The sequence below is a fragment of the Melitaea cinxia genome, chromosome Z (assembly GCF_905220565.1).
Source record: "Melitaea cinxia chromosome Z, ilMelCinx1.1, whole genome shotgun sequence".
In the NCBI taxonomy this organism is placed as follows: Eukaryota; Metazoa; Arthropoda; class Insecta; order Lepidoptera; family Nymphalidae; genus Melitaea; species Melitaea cinxia.
The window spans coordinates 12,110,025-12,130,758 of record NC_059424.1 but is presented as its reverse complement, the minus strand read 5'-3'; the positions used below and the strand labels follow the sequence as shown (position 1 = coordinate 12,130,758).

Below are 20,734 nucleotides of genomic sequence, written 5' to 3'. Positions count from 1 at the left end.
TTCCTTCAAAATTGAGTCTTTCTTCTTTAAAGTAAGTGATATTTAAATAAATTTGGTCATTATTTTTCATTGTTATGGACAACTCACGCTCGGAAACAAAAATATCGATTATTTCATAAAATTCAACCCAAACATTGTTGAATCAATATCACTTTGTCCGTCTTTTCATAGTATATAAATCTACATACAAATACAAGTTTTTGTTCTATAATTTACCAGCAAAACTTTATTTACACTTTTATTTTTTACATAATTCTATTTCAGTCCACAGCTGGTCAGGGACTCTTTTATTATGAACAGGGATGAAGTTTTATTCGCCACATAACAGCCGTGCAAGTTGGCGATTAACTTTCACTAACAAGAGTACCTATTGATGACAACGATTGCTGTCATTTATCGTGTTAATGATAACAACCGGAAGGAATCACTATATCTTCGGAAATTTTTTTTCTATTGCTTGATAAAAAGTTACATAATTAAATACACCACCTGCTGGATCTTTTCTATAAGCTTCAGTTTCCCAAGAATTTTATTAGAATAACGTTTATTTCACATAATATGTTATAGGCAAATAATAAAATCCGCCAACCCGCATTGGAGCAGCATGGTGGATTAAGCTCTGATCCTTCTCCTACATGGGGAAAGAGGCCTATGCCCAGTAGTGGGATATTACAGGCTGAAACGACATAATAAAATATGTATTGAAAACTTGTATACAATTTCTGGAAGTTGCTACATTTTTCTATTATGAAACCTAATGATATTAGTTCTTTATAATCGTACTTTGTTAGAATTTGTAAAGACTTTGTTTTCGAAGTTGAATTTAGTAGAATTCAGCATAGATTGAGGGTTAATTAGGATTGTGCTAGTCGCTTCACGGGCAATCCGTCAACCTTTCCGAGTTAGAAGCGTGAAAAGGTAACAGACACGAGAAGTGAATGGACCAATTAAATAATTCAGTTAATCGTGGAGCCGCCGGCGGCGACGTAAACATGCGTGCGAGGGACGAGGTGTTGTCGTAGGAGGGATCAGTGGAGGGGAGAGGGCGTGGCCCATGACGTCACATAGCGCCCGCTTCAGTCGGTTATCATCCGGCGCACGGAGCGGTCGCGGCGACGCGTCGCCTTTTTAACCCCGAAGTACGATAAAGTCGCCAAAATTTTCGACCGGCAGTATCACTCACCCTCCAAGGTGTTGAAGTTGGAGGACGACCCGTGGGGGTCATGTGCCATGTACTCCCCGGACAAGATGAAGTCCGGTGGAGGACTGATGGCACCTCCCGGCTGTTTTCCCGGCCGATACAGTCCCACGTATCGCAGCACCGATCCGCGGCGCTGCGTGCCCAATCCATCAGTGAGTGTTTTGTTATCTATCATTACAAACGATATTTTTGGTGAACTTATTATTTACACGGAATAACAAGAAAATTTCGAAAATAGGGTTTTTTTTTACTTTTCGAATAGTTCGTAGTTTAAAAAAACACTAATCGTGATATTCGTAGAATTTTAACCAATCTGTTTTTCAGGATATTGTTTTGCTGTGCGTTACTTATGTTGTTTTCCTGCTAGCTTGCTATAGCGATTTACACATGGAGCTCCATTAACCTGTTATCTGTCACAGCGAATTCCATTTTTCCTAAAACTTTGCTCTCAATGTCGAAAAACTTCTCGTAAAAAAAAAAACAAAAATATGGCGTATTTTTTTAAATTCATAGAACGATAAAATTAACACAATTAACCTCGGACCGTAATAAAGGTTAGGTTGCAATTAATATGCCGACGGCGGCCTATCTTAAATTATTAAGTAAACCGTTTTATGATATTTAATTGTTTATACATTTTAAACGTCTTAAATTGTAGTAACATAACACATAACCATTTCAACATTAACCATTTTTAAATATTTAATCACAACAATATTATAAATACAGAACAATAAAAACAATAAATCATGGATATTAAATTTATAAATAATGTAATATTTTTGTTGAATTAGTAAAATTTAATATTTATGTGCGATTATGTGGGATTATATTATCATTATATTATATATTATACAATAAAATTACAATAAAGAAAATGATTAACATGCGGCCGTTGAAATCTTTTTCACGCTCGCTTACTACGCTGTAGACAAAATGCCGGCGGTGCGGTATGCGACGGCTACATGCGACGGCTACACGCCGCTACGTTCGGTAGCGTAGGTATTTGTAGGTCGTAAAGCATTTTGGTTGTTATTTTCATAAAAAAAACTAATTTTTAATCTTATTCAGCCATATTTTTATAAAACAATTCAAAACATTGAGAGCTCAGTTAACGGAGTGTGTTTTTAACTTTTATTACAGAAGTTTTTAGCGGCGACTGGGGAGGTTCGAGCTGATTACGGATTATTTTCGTTTTAATTTACTTATTTTCATTAAACAAATCAAATAAACTAGCCTAGACGGTATGGGTTCGTCGAATATTAATTTGAAGAATAGGTTGCAATGCTAACTCGTTATTATTTTGATGTGAGCATTTGTCATCGATTTAATCGTTAATCGATTTAATACATAGAAATTTATACATGAAAATTAAACAAAATTATAGATTACGTAAAGGTATGATTAGGTTATGTATGAATATAACAATCGTATTGACTATTATGGAAGACATCAGCTTAATGGGACGTTATCATCATGTTACACCTGTAACATGATGATAACGTTTAACTTTGAAATTATAATATAACAGAAAACTTAAGGATCGGTAAATTTTCTAATTTTTTATGCAATATGTTTTTCTAGTACAGTAATAACGTTATTTTGTAGGACTTTGTGTTTAAAATAACATTAAATCTTTATGAAATAATTATAATTAGGTTGACAAAACTTATTAAAAAAATACATTTAACTGTGAGTAGACTTTAAATTGTTATATCTGATAAAATTAATATCGCGTATATTTTTACACCACGTGTATTCAATTTCGTAAACAAATTAACTTTAGCTATATACGAAATGAATAAAATTTTGATAAAACCTAATATAATTTCTAAGTGGTGCTTACATTGTTACTTTAGAGCCTTTAAAATTTTTATTGGGCGATAGACGGTGACTTTTGTCAACTTTATATCTAACTTTATTTTGTTTGCGGTTTAATGTTACAATTTAAGTTATATTAAACCTTTCGTTGTAAAATATAGTATATTAAACCTTTCATTTTTATTAAATTTTCATTAAATGATGGTGCAACTAAATGAAATATTTATAGTTACAGGTAGTATTAGAAAAATAATACACTATTATACAAATAGTTAACTTCATAGTAGATGTATAAACACTATTTTTGCTAAAATCATTTCATTAAAGCATTTTCTTCAAACTCAACAAGAAACAAGTAATTTATAATTATAATATATCTATGTATTTATATGTATATATGCATGTAAATGGGTATGTGTGTATTGTTTGTATATATGTATGTATGTATGTATGTATGTTTATCTTTAATTCTTTGATTATTGACTATCAATTTGTTGTAGCTTGTACACCTATTACTGACGCTAGACCATTTCCTTTGCCCTAAGAGAAGAAGAGTTGCCTGGAAGAGATCGCTTTTTAGCGATAAGGCTGCCCTTTGTACCTAATGAATATATTGTAAAAAAAAATTATTTCATTGCTACGTATTATTTCTGTTTTTGGTGTACAATAAAGTGTATTATTATTATGTGACTGGATGTCACTCCACTGGCTTAATATATAATAGATACATATATTATTATTATTACTAAACCATTTTCATAGATATTGACAAAAGAGATTTTATTGTAGTTTGAAAAACAATTAACATCAAAATAAAGTAGTATCTACTCATTGTATTCAATATTGTCAACACAGAAATAAAATTATTAAACTGTCTCTACTTTTTTTACTATTGATGAACGTTATATCTGCAGAAAATACTACTGCACGTACTGATAGAAATCGTCAATTACTAAAACTCATACCTAACCTTCTTAAAGGACAAACAGTCAGACTATTAATTTTTGTCTTATAACTCTAGCTGACCGCGCAAACGTTGTTTTGCTATATATGTTTTTAAATCTCTTTATCTCCCCCCCCCCCTTATAATTTCGGGGTATGAAAAATAGATGTTGGCCGATTCTCAGACCTACCCGATATGCACACAAAATTACATAAAAATCTGTACAGCCGTTTCGGAGGAGTATATTAAGTAACATTGTGGCACGAGAATTTTATACATAAGATATACATATATATAATAGGAATAAATTAGGAAATATTAAAGTAAAACTAGAATATTTTAAAAGAGATGTTGGATTACGTACATAGACACTTCCGACTTCTGGCTGCTTATGATTTAAATATTTCTTCTTATTTCTTTCTAGCATTTTATCTGTTTCTACTTTTAACGGATACCTCTTTAACTCGCATACTTAACCTTAAGAATCTAATCCTAGATTCAAAATTTTTATTCTAGTGCAAATTTGAAAGAATTGAATGGTTATGATAACGTAACTTTCACGTTGCAGAACTATACTCAACTTCTTTATTTATAAACAGAAGAAAAGACTTTCTAACCACAAACAATAATGATGTATGTAAGTATAGTAAATTGTCAAATTCACATACACCAATTTTACAACATTTTAAAAAATACTTGATACATATAAAAATACAAAAATATATTATTATAATAAATAAACTGCGACAAAATTTACCTTAAATCATGTTACGCAAAAGCCAGTAATTTATTAAACTAATTGGGTTCGTTTCATACGGAATATAGTTGTTTGAGGAAGGTAATATTAAAACACTTTAATAGCGCGTGTGAATTTCCGTACATTGGTCAATTTTATTGACATTGTTGCTTTCTTTGATTCTTCAATGTGTCGTTTTGTATAGATGAAGTGAAGTATTATAATTAAAAATAATTTAAAAAAATGTTTAGTTTTTACATATTAGCTCTTATTTTTTTTTTACATTTTATATTTATGCATTGTATTTATTTATCAGTAAATTGAGGTGGTTTTATTTTTTTGTATCACTAGTTGTGCTCGCGCCTTCGTCCGCGTGTAATGAAAAAAAATATTTTTCAGTTCACAGAGTTATAAAATAAATAAATTTTTTAAATAGAAGTAGCTTAAGTTACTCCGTATTACATCACCTATCTGTCAGTGACAGTACCGTCAAAATGGATCCAGCGCTTCAGAGAGTAGCCGGAACAAACAGACAGACAGACAAAAATTGTAAAAAATGTTATTTTGGTATGTGTACCGTGTATACATTCATATGCATTTAGTAAAAGGTGGTTTTTTTAATATTACAAACAGACAATCCAATTTTATTTATTTTTTATAGATGAAATGTACGATTATTTATGATGTATGGTAATTATTTAACTGAAGTTATTTTCGGTGATGAAATGAAAAATAATTATTATTTAGTTATTTTGTATAAATAATTGGGTAATGTGCGAGTACAGAGAGAGAGAGAGAGAGAGAGAGTAAGTTTTTGGGCTCAACTTTTAACAACTAGTGCGTATAATGGACACAAATAAAAAGTAAATGAGTAAAAAGAGAACAATTATCCAAGACGAAGTATAGATAGACTTCGGAGTTATAAAAACGTTTTATCTGTTGTAACTTAGACTTATTTCAATAATGACTAAAAAAACGTATATAAATTTAAAACAAAAGTTAAAACTATTTGTTTATTTTAATGATACTCGCTTGAAAACAGACTTCGTCACGCATGAAGTATTTCATTATAAAATGTGTGTTATGCTATTGTGAGATAACAGTTTTAGTTTTCTTTGGCCCGGAAATAATATAATGTGCCTTTATACGAAAAAGTCATTTAGCAATTCTTTTTAACAATTATAATTTTATTTTGTTTTCAGCGTCCGTTTATCTAATCTCCTGTTTTTTACTTAAAATTTTTATTGTCAACACGTAGGATTTTATCACAATGATACACTACGAATAAAAGTAAACCGTGTTTTAAAATTATCTTTTTACTCGTCATCATCTCATGTCAACTCTATTTCTGTACAACTCGATCACACTGTGGAATTCCTTATCTGATGAAGGAAGATGTTTGTAGTGTCTTGAATAATTTATCATAATCATATATGTCTAGCTAGCGTTGTAGAATATCATTGAAAGAAGCGTTATATCACAAGATTGTTATAAATCGATATATTCACCAATACTATTCATTTTAATACGATTAATTAATCTTAGTCCTATGATTGAGTTTTTGTTCTAAGTCTATTTTTTTTTAACAGAAGAGTACTGAATATATCTTTCGCACATTTTCGATATTGATAGAGTGAGATGGGTCATTGCTATGGGTGGAGCCAATGCCTTTGTTCTGGTGAAATTGTAAAGGCCCATTCATGTTGAATACTTCTAAAATTTACTGTAGAAAAAAATAAGTTATTTTTTATATAATATAAATAATTTTACAAATAACAATTATATAATATTAAATATATTCGTCACTTCCTTCTAATGTAGTTTCTGCAAATACGTGAATAATGGACTGCCCTAACATAATTTTCGACTTCGTACATTTTTGTTTCGATATTGGCTATCCCATGATTGGATACATAACGACTATTTTTAGCTATCCACTTCAGCTACTGTTTGTAACAAAAGAGTTCGTTCGAACTTCATCAGTTTTATAATTTTTCTTATTTGGTGCCACGTAGCACTTCACTTGAGCCCAAACAAGCTCAATTAGGTTGAGATCATAATGATATGGTGGCAAGCATATTTTATGACGCGAAGATTTGTGGACTAAGCCATCTCGGCAACGACAAATTTTTTAAAGCGATTTTTGTTTCACTTAACAACATCCAAAAGCTGCATCCATATATGCTGCAGTTGTAGTCACCTGTATTATTAGATTTAAAATATTACCATTCTCCTTCTTCAAATCCATGTATTATAATCCTGCAATAATAATAATAAAGTAGCCATCAGTGAAATAACGTTAATTATATTAGTAGTTAAAGGATACCTATGTGCAGAATACAGAAAAAACAAAATTAAACACAATATATTACCTGATGGATTATTGAATCCTGTTAATACCCCACCTAAGTTTGCAGATCTCGATGTAGTCTCTATATATTCTCAACCCAGAGTTTTGATTTTGTATGACCGGCATTTACCCACGTATTATCTAAATAATATATACTAGTTCCGTTTTGTTTGATGTTCTCTACTTCGTCTAAATATGTTCGTCGCCGTAAAACTATATCCGGCCTTTCTACTAAAATACTGTTTCTACGTCTTTTATTATAGAATAAAAAAACAAATTTTCTTAGTGTATTGTACAATTTCGATCTTGACAAAGACGGGAAATCAGAATCTTTCTATATGATGTTGAGGATTTTATCTAATGTAGGCATTTCATTTTGAAATAAAGTTTGTGGACCACATTTCGAAGAGCGTTTTTCATAAAATCATTATATTTGTAAATTAAAGTGATTTCTTTTCTTTTCGGTGATTTTGGTGGTTCAACCGATTTCGTGTTTTTAACAACTTAAAAAAAAAAACTAAACACTTCTATTAATATTTATATTATAATGATTTACTTATAATTTAGTTTGACCATATTGTTAATTTGTAATTTACTTTTGTATATTTAATTAATTTATCTACTTATAATAAACAATGTATAATATAAAAAAAATTCAACTAATTAAAAACGTTTACCCCCGTAGCGGGCATTTCATATAGGAAGAAAGGCACTGCCTACCCTGGCATGTTACTAAAAATGATATATAAAACATGAACATTACAATTATTTTTGAACACATATTTGTGAAAAAGACAAATAATAATTCAATTTAAATCCGCTTCAAAAAACCCGCCGTTATATATGCGATATCAGCGCTTCGTGCGCATCGACGATGGGCCTTTTATGAAACTTCTGCCTATAATCGCCAAATGTTAGCAATGACAGTAAGACATTATGTAATCCTACAATTTTATAATGTCGCGCGCGTCATATGGAATACGAACAAAGTATTGTGTTTTTAAAAGTTGTAACCTGTCAAATTAAATTGTCTTGAATTCGATACCGTTTGTACTAATAATTATGATTTTTGACACGGTCGCGTAATCGCAACATTCCACAGAGTGATATTATGACAATTCACTTTTAATTTTTCGTTTGTGCGTTCTTGTTATTAGTGAAAATATTAATATATTAGTGATGAATAAGTTTACTTGTGAAATATGTAACGGAGACGTGTGTTTGATGGAAGTAAATAGTGCATCGAAATTCAACACATTCGATTTTACAGATAAATTAAAAATTGTTCAGGCGTATCGATTTAACGCATAAGTAACAATAACGTTATAATTCTTCATTTATTAATAAATAAACAAGTACTTTTATTAAGAATACAAATTCGTAACTAATTAATAGTGTTATCAATGATTTCCTATGTTTGACACAAACGAAATTATCAGAGTGCTGGCCTTATGAGGTCACAGTCTATCCAGTAACTGATTTGTTTGATAAATATCAGTTGGTTGCTGTACGTGTATTTGTATGCCTGCGTTATTATAAGTATAAATGCACTTTACATGTCCAATAATTTACTTGTCTGTTCTTGAAATTATCTAAAAGCGTCTATTCCCAACAAAATTAAAATAAATTAAGAAAAAATTGCGAGAAATTAAGTGCAGTGTGGCTGTTCAAATTTTCTTTTGTCCGCCTACCATGTCTAAAAACTTTATGCACACCACTGGTTTACCCTGTACACTGTAGAGACGTGTATTCCTATCGAACTTGATATAGTCTGGGCAATTTCATTATGTGACATATTACAATTAGAATCTTTCAAAGATTTAAACGAATTGTATATAATTTGTTTTATTTAGATTTCAAAAGGTGCCTAAGATGCTTAACAACAAGAAACATGTCCGCCATGACTCATGCACAAACAATATCGTCTGGTACACTTACTAAAACACGTGATACGCGCAGGCAGTCGTTGAGTCAACTGATTGTGCATGTAACTACAACGTTTGTGTGAAACGGACTCTACGTTGATTAGGTGGACCAATAACAATGCAGCCAAAATTTTTGATACTCGTTTGTTGAAAAAAGCAGACTATATAAATATATCCTTTGTCTGCTTATTATGGGAAAAAAGGTAATGATAGAAATTGTAAGTATTTAACCTGAACTTACTAATAATTGTGTTTCCAGGCAAACGAAGAAAAACCGACTTCAGTTATATCGACAAGTAATACAACGTAGGTAGACGAAAAAATAGTCAAGTAAATACGCATTATCAAAGATTACTCCAAAAGTTGTAATCAGATCTCGATGAAATTTAAATGTGACCACATGATAAACATCGGCTTTCAATTAAATTAAAAATCATTAAAAGTTAAAAGTAAGTCATTAATGACTCAGAGTAAATAGTGAATAAAGTTTTTTTTGAATAGACAATATGACACACATGCATTTTGTTTCTGTTTTGTCAAACAATAATAGTTTTATAAAAAAAGTATTGTAAAAAATAAGTATAAGTATTGTCAAGTATATCAGCACACTTTGTGCGCTTATAAATTAGCATACTTGTCTGGGACGACAGGCTGCGCAGGATCTACGTGGAGAAAAGGAAGATCCTGCAGCAGGCCATATGCCGAGCCAAGGAGGAGGCCTGGCTGGAGTTAGTTGGGGGTCTAGAGAGAGACCCCTGGGGCCGACCGTATAATTGGGCGCGGAACAAGCTCCGCGCCCAGTCGGCCCCCATCAGCGAAACGCTCCAGCCGGAGCAACTGGGAAGGATCGTCGGGGAACTCTTTCCCGACGAACCCGAGGGTTTCATGCCCCCCAGGATGGCTCGGCAGACGCCGGACGAGGAGGAGAGTGTTCCGCCACCCGTCACAGAGGCTGAAATGGAGGCAGCTCTGTCCCACCTTCAGAGTAAGAAGAGGGCGCCGGGTCCAGACGGGGTGCACGGGAGAGTACTTGGGATCGCTCTCGGGCACCTCGGCGATAGCCTCCGGGAACTGTTTGACCGCTGCCTGCGATCTGGCCAGTTCCCGGGGGCCTGGAAGGAGGGTCGGCTTTGCCTACTTCCTAAGGCAGGGCGGACCCCGGACTCGGCTTCGTCGGTGCGACCGGTGGTGTTGCTGAACGAAGCTGGGAAACTCTTGGAGAGAATAGTGGCTTCCCGGCTCGTTCAGCACCTGGAGGAGGGCTCGGGACCCGGACTCTCGGAATCCCAATTCGGGTTTCGAGCGCGCCGGTCGACCATCGACGCCCTCAAACGCCTACGGGCGGTGACGGGTGAAGCGGAACACAAGAGGGAGGTGGTGCTCGCGGTGTCGTTGGACATCGCGAACGCCTTCAACAGCCTCCCGCATGCAGTGATTCGGGAGGCACTCAAATTCTTCGGAGTACCCCCGTATCTAGGGAGGCTGCTGGAGGCGTACCTCTCCGATCGCAAAGTAGGCCTCGAAAATCGGTCGGGGTCCGTGGAGTGGCGGCGGGTCGGCTGCGGTGTCCCACAGGGATCGGTGCTGGGCCCGATCCTGTGGGACATCGGATACGACTGGGTCCTGCGAGGCCGTCTCCTCCCCGGGATGGGTGTCATTTGCTACGCGGATGACACTCTCGTTTACTCCCGGGGACGAGACTATAAGGAGGCGGCGCGGCTGGCTGAGGTCGGACTCGACCTCGTGATCAGCCGCATAAAGAGTTTGGGGCTTCGTGTCAGAATTGAAAAGACCGAAGCCCTCCTCTTTCGCGGGACCGGACGCAAGGGATCCCCACCGGGGGCTACCCTGCAGATCGGAGAGGGGAGGGTCAGGATGAGCTCCCAAATGAAATATTTGGGGCTCATCCTTGACGGAGGGTGGACCTTCGGTCCACACTTCGCTATGGTGGGACCGAAGGTCGTGAAGGTGGCGAGTGCACTGGGCAGACTCCTCCCGAACCTCGGAGGACCCAGCGCCGCCTGCAGGCAGCTATATTCCGGAGTCTGCCGGAGTATGGCGACGTACGGTGCCCCGGTTTGGGCGGATCGCCTCACTGCGAAGAATAAGGCCGCACTGCGGTCGGCGCAGAAGATCATCGCAGTGAGGGTGATTCGGGGGTATCGTACGGTATCGTGGGCTGCAGCTACTGCTCTAGCTGGCGACCCCCCGTGGGAGCTCGTGGCGGAGGTCCTTGCCGAGACCTACTGTTACGTCTCGGGTAGGAGGGCTCTCGGTGAGAACCTCACGTTGGACGGGATCCTACGGGTGCGCCGGATGGGGCAAGAAGCATTAATGCGGAGGTGGGGGGAGGACCTGGTGGAGCAGCCGTATGGCACACGCGTAACGGCTGCCTTGCGCCCGGTCCTTGAGCGGTGGATGCGCCGTAAGCGCAAACCCCTCACCTTCCGTCTGACGCAGGTTCTCACCGGGCACGGCTGCTTTGGTGAATACTTGTGTCGGACGGCCCAAAGGGAGCCGACGACTGAATGTCACGATTGTGGCGCGGCGGTGGACTCTGCCCAGCACACCCTCGAGGTGTGCCCGAGATGGGCGGCGCTACGTCGCGATCTGACGACAGTCCTCGGAGGGGACTTGTCACTGCCGAGCGTTATCACCGCGATGCTCGGTGACGACGAATCCTGGAAGGCGATGGTCTCCTTCTGCGAGACAGTAATGTCCCAGAAGGAGAACGACGAGCGGATGAGAGAGGGGGCCGCCGACGAGGCCTCCGTCCGCAGGCGACGAACGGGGGTGCGTAGGAGGCGCTACTTAATGCGTCTCCAGTAACGCCCCTGTGCCCTTGTCGGGCCGGGATGGGAACCCGGTCCTGCTAGACATGGCGTCGTCGGGATTGTTCAGAGGTGAGCCGGACAGTCCCATGGAGGAGAAGTCTGGTCTTTTCGCCGAGGCCAGCCTGTCGCTGGAGGGATCCTGTTGCCTGCAGTTCCGGGACCCTCCAATTAAAGCGGCTGAAGGCTCCCGCAGGGGTTTTGGTCGGTAGTGCACCCCCAAGTGCTAAGCCGACATACGGTCTAGGAATGCCTACCCGGGCATCCTGGATATCACCCGTAAATGGGTTACCCTGCGATATCAAAAAAAAAAAAAAAAAAAAAAAGCATACTTGTCTGATTTTATAAATTTAAAAAAGGTTGGAAATTTAGGGTAAACAGAAATGGATTGAATCAATAAATATGTATTTTATAGCTTAATGAGCTATTTACAAAATTAAGCTTCAAACCATCATCGTTATTTATAAGGTTATAAATTCTCTTCTATAGTCGTATAGTTTTGTACTTGAAATAAAATTTAATATTATCTACACCTGTTTTAAATCAATGCTGTTTCTAAGGAAATTATAGGTAATATGTACAAATATTTAATTATCTCGAGAAGACGATATCTGTAAATAAATAAATAATAAATAAACGCTTCAATCTCTACAGCTCTGAGATGGATTTTCTCCCGTGTTATGGATTCCGGAAATATACAAAATACACAAGCACAAACACCCAGACCATGACAAACGTCTATATGACCAGTACAACAGCGCAAAAGCCAGTGCGGTGACCGCTGTGCCAACTCGTCTTCGAATTTTGAAATTCTGAAAATTTCGTAATAAAACCTTATCAAAATGCATCCATAAAACTGCAGCATTACATTGTATTTATCCTCTTCTGGTGTTGTCTATGGTGCTTTCTACTTTGCGAACCACGTATCCTTTATGTTTTTAATAAATGTTTCCAATATTTTATGAAGAGAAACTTTATCGTCATTTAATCGATCGGGTCGTATTCAATTCTGATCGAATACGGATAATCAAAGGGTTAAATACTGTGTACTAGTTTGTTATTCGATGTATTATGTGCTCTTAAGATATATCTTGGGATTTATGTGTGATTAAAAGATTATCCGCAATGCTTGTGGTAGGTAGTCCAAAATTCATTATAATGACTCCTTTTGGATATAGTGCGTGATGACATAACGTAAGGTGGTTTATTGTCTTCTCGTTTATTTTGTATCTTTACTAAATCCGTCAGTAATATCTTCTTTGGATCACATTTAGTCTTATATATATATATTGTACGTATTTCTTTTTTGTTTTTTTTTCTTGCATATTTTATGTTATATGTGTTGTTTGTTTCTGATTGTACAATAAAGTATACCTATTTGTATTTGTATATTCTTCAGAGTGACACGCACTGTACCGATGCACAAATACTACAACTATTTTTCATAATTAACAATTATTCCAGAAAAACCATATATTATTGTGAAGGGAAATACAAAATTTACTTCCCTTTTCTATGCACTCTTCTACTTTCTACATTAAGTTTAGCTTAACGATGTTATTCTTTATTTTTTTGATGTACTCAATCCATTTCAATTCGTGCCAATATAGTAAACAATTAAAATGCGCCGTTATAGGCTCTTTGAAAATTTATAGCAGATTGTGTTGTGTATAGATAGATAGATACACAGCATTGTTGTAATAATTGTTACTCTTTACTTAATTTGTTGCAACCTTTCAAAATGGTAAGTTTAGTAACGCTGTATCTGTGATTTGAAATTTGTAACTTCTTGTTCGCATATTATATTCTTTTCTAAATCGTAACTTATTAATCATTTGAAATCAAGTTAAATAATAAACCGATTATTATTTTGCTTACTGCACAAAATAATCCGAGTTTCTATTTTTATAAAATAATATTAATATTATATTAACGACCTATATTAAATACATTTTTATGCACTTTATGAATGTTCTTATTTTATGGCCTATCAGCTATTGTAGTTTAATACTTTTAATGTATAGAGTATATGGATTGGACTTGATAAATATTTTTAACAAGCGAAGATCAAGTCCATAAAAGCTAGCACAGCAGCCGGTACTGTACCGTGTGACGGTAGGGAATTGCTTTTTATCAAACAAAAAAGGACAGATTGCACTCAAATATTTCCAGGAATCAGCATGTTTTTGACGTGAAAACGACTAATAAATCGATGAACACCGCCTGCATGCACAAAAAAGGATGACTCGTTGTCCCGTTACGCTCATTGTACACTTGCGCTGCATCTACCTATCTTCCACTCGATTGGCCTGTGTCCGAGGAGATGTTTTGGTTTGACGTTGTCACGTTGAACTATTGTCCGTAAACCAACTTTACAAAAAACCAATTTTTTTTTTGTTTACAGTTTTAAACACTGCTGTCTATGAAGCTTAAATAATAAATTATTTATTAATTGAAAAACAAAGGTCAACAGTAAAATAAATTATGATTTGTTAGCTTCACGTGTCAAAATGAAATTAGATAAGTTTAGCGTTAAATCGACTTTAGTAACTCTTGAGATAATTGTTTCCTTTTTGTTTTTAGTTAATTTAGTTTACTGAATTACACTCGTCGTAAAGGACTTTATAGATGTTAATAGCGAACTCAAAGGTTTCCATTAGGGTGTTTATTCGTAAATGACACCAAACAGCTTAGAGGCGATGGCGTGACTGTCGATGGATTCCCGGGATATAATGAAGCGCGGACGCGATATTTATTACTATTGTTGATAACATTACAGAAATAATTGTTAAAATACTCCCTTTTTCTTACAAAACGATGTCATAAATTGTAATAAAAACAATTATAAAATATAATAATACAACATATTCAACTATTTATATAAAAAAGACATTCACGGACATACCAAATTCTAGTTTGAAAGAATATTTCATAAATTTTATATATAATTTTATATATATAATATTTTTGTATAGACTGTAAAGTAGTTCAGGAGATTGTCGCGGCACATTTTCATACATAGGATTTACATTATAAAGAGATACATCCAAATACAATACAAATCGTTATGCTGAATCAAACGCGAATTAGCACGTACGAAAACCGTCTGCTATAGAAATGAAACAACACATCTACTTAGATAGCTAAAAACTATAACCGAATATATAGGAACAAATCTCTCGTGTAGGCGCAGGGTTTCATTGCATTTCTGTTCTATGTTAACTATGACTTACTCGTTTTGTCGAATGGCGTAATTGGTGGTGTAAAGGGAGACAGGTAGAGTCTGCCCGTGCTATCTTATTTTATTCATGGAGGCGAGAAACATGCCGTGTGATGAGACAGGCTTATGCCAGGTGCTTCGAGAAAGGCAAGGACGACTATACTTTCCTGACCGACTCCGAACAAAACAACTTCGAGGGTGAGCGGCCACGGACGATTGTTATTCGACTTAAATAGTAACATCTATGTTCATAAAACAAGAAATGATAATAGTAATAAAAACGGAAAATGTATTCATTGAACCTTTCCGAATATGTAAACAACTTGGCATTTGTTTTTTTTTTTTTGTCTATAGAAAGGAACAAAACGAGATTGGGAGTGAACAAAATAATCAAGTTCTAACTTTTACGAAAAAATAAAAATGAGGTTCTGTATATAAGCGCGTACTTTTTCGGTATTTTTTTTTTAAATTTCATTTTGAGTTATTTTAAATTTTGTTAGTCTTTGACAAAAAAAAAAATCTTAGTAGGTACTTCGAAACAGATACACTCATACAGAAAATAAGTTGATATTTTTTTCTGATTTGCTTCTATGAACATTCATAGTTACAGTTCCACTACAGTATGTAGTGAGTCGTAACATGAAGTGTTATGCCAAGGTCGTTTACGTATTATAGTTAATTGTTCGCTTTTTAAGAACCCTTAATTATTAAAAGTCCTTTACTGAGTTGCAAGGTTCTCATTAAAATAAAAATATATACATTTATTAAACAGGTGCAAATATAAACACAAATAGTAAAATATATATAATTTTTATAAAAGCTCGTCGAAATAAAATTTCGTGCTTCTAAATTTCTAATTCTGCTATAACAGGAAAACGTTTAGGATATATTGGAGTGTTGTAACAGTTTTACATCAAGATTAAGAAAATTACATTAGACTAATTATTTATTTTTTATTACGACAACCACTCTGGCGTAAGTGGTGCGAGTAGTCGCCTAAAACACCGGCGATTTGCAGATTCGATTCCCGCTTGGGATGGATATTTGTATTTGTAATAATATTTCTTTCCGTTTTGGATGTTTATCCTTATGGGTCTCCGCACGGTGCCTCGGAGAGAACGTTAGCTGTCAGTCCCGGTTGTTATCATAAATACCTGATAGTGATAGTGAGAATGAGGCCTATGCCCAACAGTGGGATACTAAAGGCATGAATGCAATTATTTATTTATTTTTAACCAGTACGTAACCACGTCTAAGAATAAACGGTAAAGTTATATTTTTAGGTTAGAATTTTCATAAAAACTGAAACATATTCACTCATTTTTAATTTGTAGTCTAGAACTACAATTTGATATTTTCAGCTTCAAAAATGACGAACTTCGCATTTAAACTTTCAAACCCATTTGACCTCTTAATGGTATTGTAGATTGGCCACTAGTATCGAAATGCATATTTATTAATTTTTTTATCAGTAGTGCAAAAATTAAGAAACTTCTGATTTAAAAAAAAATGACGGATGGATAGCTTGTAAAACAATTACAAACTTTAAACTCCTACTACGTCTATTACAGTTATAATTCATACAAACTTTTTCGAGTCCTTGCACCACCTTATTCCAGGTTCTGCCACAAAATCCGTTCTTAGCGGACTTTCACAAACCTTAAACTATATCTGAGTCACATTTCAAGTTTATAAAACAAAAAAATGAGGCGCTTTTATAAAATCTTGTAAGAGCCCTTAGGCAACTTTAATCCATCTCTATCGAAAAAACTGTTCTTAGTGGAACTTCACCAACTATAAACAACATCTGAGTTAAATTCCAATTTGTAGCATCACAATTAAGGACATTTATAAATTTTGTGGTGCCCTGAGCCCTTTTAAATGTGGCTCGGTCGCAAAATTCGTTATTTTGTTTTATATATATATATATATATATATATATATATATATATATATATATATATATATATATATATAGGTATAGAAAGTAAGTGAAAATTGGTCACGGTCACAGCACTGGATTGTGACTGTTGCGCTGGTGGTTGCGGGTTCGCCTCCGCACATTACAAACATTTGTATTGACCATACAGATGTTTGCCGTGGTCTGGGTGTTTGTGAAGTCTTTGTGGGTGTCTTCCGCCATCCGTGCCTCGGAGAGCACATTAAGCCGTCGGTCCCGTTTGTTATCATGTACACGAGAGAGGCCTATGCCCAGCAGTGGGATATTATAGACAGAAGCGAGCGAGAAAATAATATACTTTGAATCGTGCGGATATCACTGGATTGACCTTCACATTTAACGAGATATTTATTTTTCAGTCATGAAACAAACAAAAAAAACTTGTTCTTGGAATACTGGGGCAGACACTTTTCTAGTAAATATGGTTTATTCGCAGTTTTGCTGCTTACAGTATGGCAGTAAAGTACGTATTTTGTGAATTTAGGGGTGGACAAATACAACCAAAATTCTAAAAAAAGTTTTTTTTTTAAATTATACTAAATACATCTTTTTATTTACATTGATGTAATATAATTTCTATTCATTATTAATATATCATTTTGAGGTATTGTTACGTTTTTGTAGTTCTTATTATTTGATTATTGATTCGATACCTATAATTACAAAACAAAAAAATATATATATATATATATATATATATATATATATATATATATATATATATATATATATATATATATATATATATATAAAATCTTAAAAGTATGAACTGGTTTATAAAAATACAGCGATATGAAGCTATTTATACAATCACGATAAACAAAAAGGAACTGTTTTCAGCTATTCTTAAAGTCTGTGTGCATGAATATAAATGTATTCGGTTTTCGGAAACATTTGAAATAACGTAAATGTAATTACACCCTTGTTTGGTTTAGGACCAAAGTAGAGCGATCAGAGTGTAATAAATTTGTCATCCTTATTAATTCGAGATTAATAAATTATATACTTTTTATAAATATAATAAAACTTAGCAGGGTATTTAGCTAAAAAATAAGAAATAGTAGAGAATCTTGTAGAAAAAACAAACTGTTGTTGGGTACCCAGCAAACTAACAATTCGGTTAACGTTGCACACTCAATTATGAGTTAACTGCACCACGAGTTAACTCTGAATGTGTCGCTAACTACAGGTTAAATATTCAACAAGCAACTGTATTGTGCGGCGTCGTGCAGTCGATGAACGAATGTGAGCCTAAATATTTTGTATTAGAGTCTATATTCTGTTACTAGAGTTGCTAGTGCAACTATTGGAGTTGGTTTTTTTATTTATTTATGTAAAATATAATTGATTTACTTATTATAAAGTAAAAGCTAGACGTAAAGGATTATACTTTCTTTTCTTTTTTTTAGTTTTTCAAACTCATTTTTTCATTGTCATTTCATACAATGTTATTTATTTATTTTGTTTATTTATTTATAAGATCACCAACATACTGTACACTGTTGCTACATAAAATATAATTAAAGTTAAAATAGAACAACATAGAATAGATCCAGTAGTGAGAATAGTTTTGAGTGTTCTCAAAAACAATAATTCATGATTACTCAAATGATATAAGAATTTTTCACAAAGTAATATAATATAACTATGAGTTAAAACAAGTAATGAATAAAATTAAAAAAAAAATGCATACAATTATTTATTCTTATATACTGTTACATTGTTATATATTGCACAATTGTTATATTACTGTCTTTATAACTAATTACGGTTGATTTGAACAAAAATTAAAATTTTCTTTGAAACTGAAGTATATAAAAATAAATGATTTTTATGTAAAATCAAAGCTACTATTTATATAAAAGCAACAATACGTTTTGTTTCAGTAGATCAAATAAGAAATACCGTTTTAGTTTTCACAAACACTTCTGATATTGATATGGAAAAATATTTTCAATCTGATTACCTGTATGTGCTAAATAAAGGAGACTCATAATCGCGAATACATTAATCGACTTTATAAAAGAGGAAAGGTTTTTATTTTACCGAGTTAAATTCTATAGTTTTGTGATATTTTAATGTCGCTTTCAAATTATAAACCGACTAGTGCCATAATTCAAATGTTTGCTTTTTATTTGCGAAGGAAATATTCCTTTATGCTGATTAGCGACAAGAGCGTGAATGCGTTTAAAGAGAGCTTTATTCCGAAATGAGCCCGTTACTTCATTAGCGATTCTCAGTGAGACTAGCGTGTCCGACTAACATCCGACCATTGGAAGGGGCTTAAACTACATTACGGTCTTAGTATTGTACTGGATTTAATCTAGGATTTAAGCCATTCCCGATCCCGCTCTCTGCTGTACCGCGCTCTGATGGGTTATACATATTTAAAACTGTCGGTAGGATTTTGATCAATTTTTTCCCATATTGATAAAACGTCGACATCCAAATACATTAGGATTAAGGTACGGTTTAAAAAACACCATGATTTAAGTTTAACTGTGCAGTGGAAGTAAGAATTAAATTATGTTGTTAAAAGTAATAAAGTAATCTACAATGATATTAGTTATAGCATTTATTGTTAAAGTTAACGTAGACTGGGCAAGAGGAGTAAATTTACCACACGAATAGAACTTTAGATATAATATTGTATATGAAGATACTGTTCTTTCCACAGAGCGTAATTTAACAGTGGCAAACAGGCGTAGAACAAGCTACGTAGCGTTCAAATTTTCCTCAACAGAGTAGTTCCCAAAACCTATTAAGCTCCAAGATGTTAGTATTTTAATAACTGAGCGCACGTCGGCGGTGCTTCGTAAACTTGAAATTAACTTGGTGCCCACGGGAGGGATATGCACTCTGCCATGAATACGGCTCCTACTTCTATTGTTACTCGCTATAATAAGGTTCTACGAACCTACTTTACACTACATTTACGTGCAGTCCTTCCCTCTGGTATACGCTACACCGATAACTGCTATAATTAAATTCTATTCGGACGAAACCGTCACTGAATATTATTTGTTAAAGTAATAAAACATTATTAAATCAAATAGACTTGTTTCTTTTTCAAAATAATATTTTGTATTCAGCTGAAAATATTATTTGATATTACAAGTAATTAATATAATTATAGCTAGCTCTGACCCTCGGTTTCACTGTTCGTTTGAGGAAAAAATATCCTAAAATATCATAGAGCCTATTACAATTGTTTGCTCATGGAAGGAAAAAAATGATCTGTTTCATCTATCATAGAGCCTATTGCCTTCCTCAGTAAATAAACTATCCAGCAAAGAATTTATTATTTCGAACCAGTAGCTTTAATACATACATTATCATTAAATAATTTTATATAGACCATTATTATGAATTTTATTAAAGTTTCAGTCAATGCCACTGAACAGAGAACGAATAGATAGATATAGATAGTTTAACAAATGTTCGACGTGATTCTGTAAATTGGCATGACTTTTATATTTATGACATGAAACAAACATTAAATTTTAAATGAAGTAATGAAGAAGATTACCACAATATATTTGTGAAAACCACGCCTAAATCGTTGGCAAAGGTCCCAAAATTTTTTTTTTCATATACCTTCCATGTACAGACAGCGAAAAGTAATTTTTTTATTATATGTGATGATGATATAATTTATATAAATAAAAATGAATGTGCACGAAGCGCATAACTCGAGAATGGCTCGACCAATTCGGCTAATTTATTTTTTGTATGTTTCTTAAGTTC

General features: G+C 34.5%; 1 protein-coding gene across 3 annotated transcripts in view; it reads left to right on the top strand.

Moving 5' to 3' along the window:
• Positions 1-1,248: 1,248 nt before the first annotated feature.
• Positions 1,249-20,734, top strand: part of LOC123668939 (inhibitory POU protein) — a 55,948-nt gene continuing 36,462 nt past the window's right edge. For all 3 annotated transcript variants that reach the window (XM_045602632.1, XM_045602631.1, XM_045602630.1), the window contains exon 1: positions 1,249-1,353. In XM_045602632.1, the coding sequence (XP_045458588.1) occupies positions 1,249-1,353 (105 nt within the window). The remainder of the gene's footprint in view (positions 1,354-20,734) is intronic.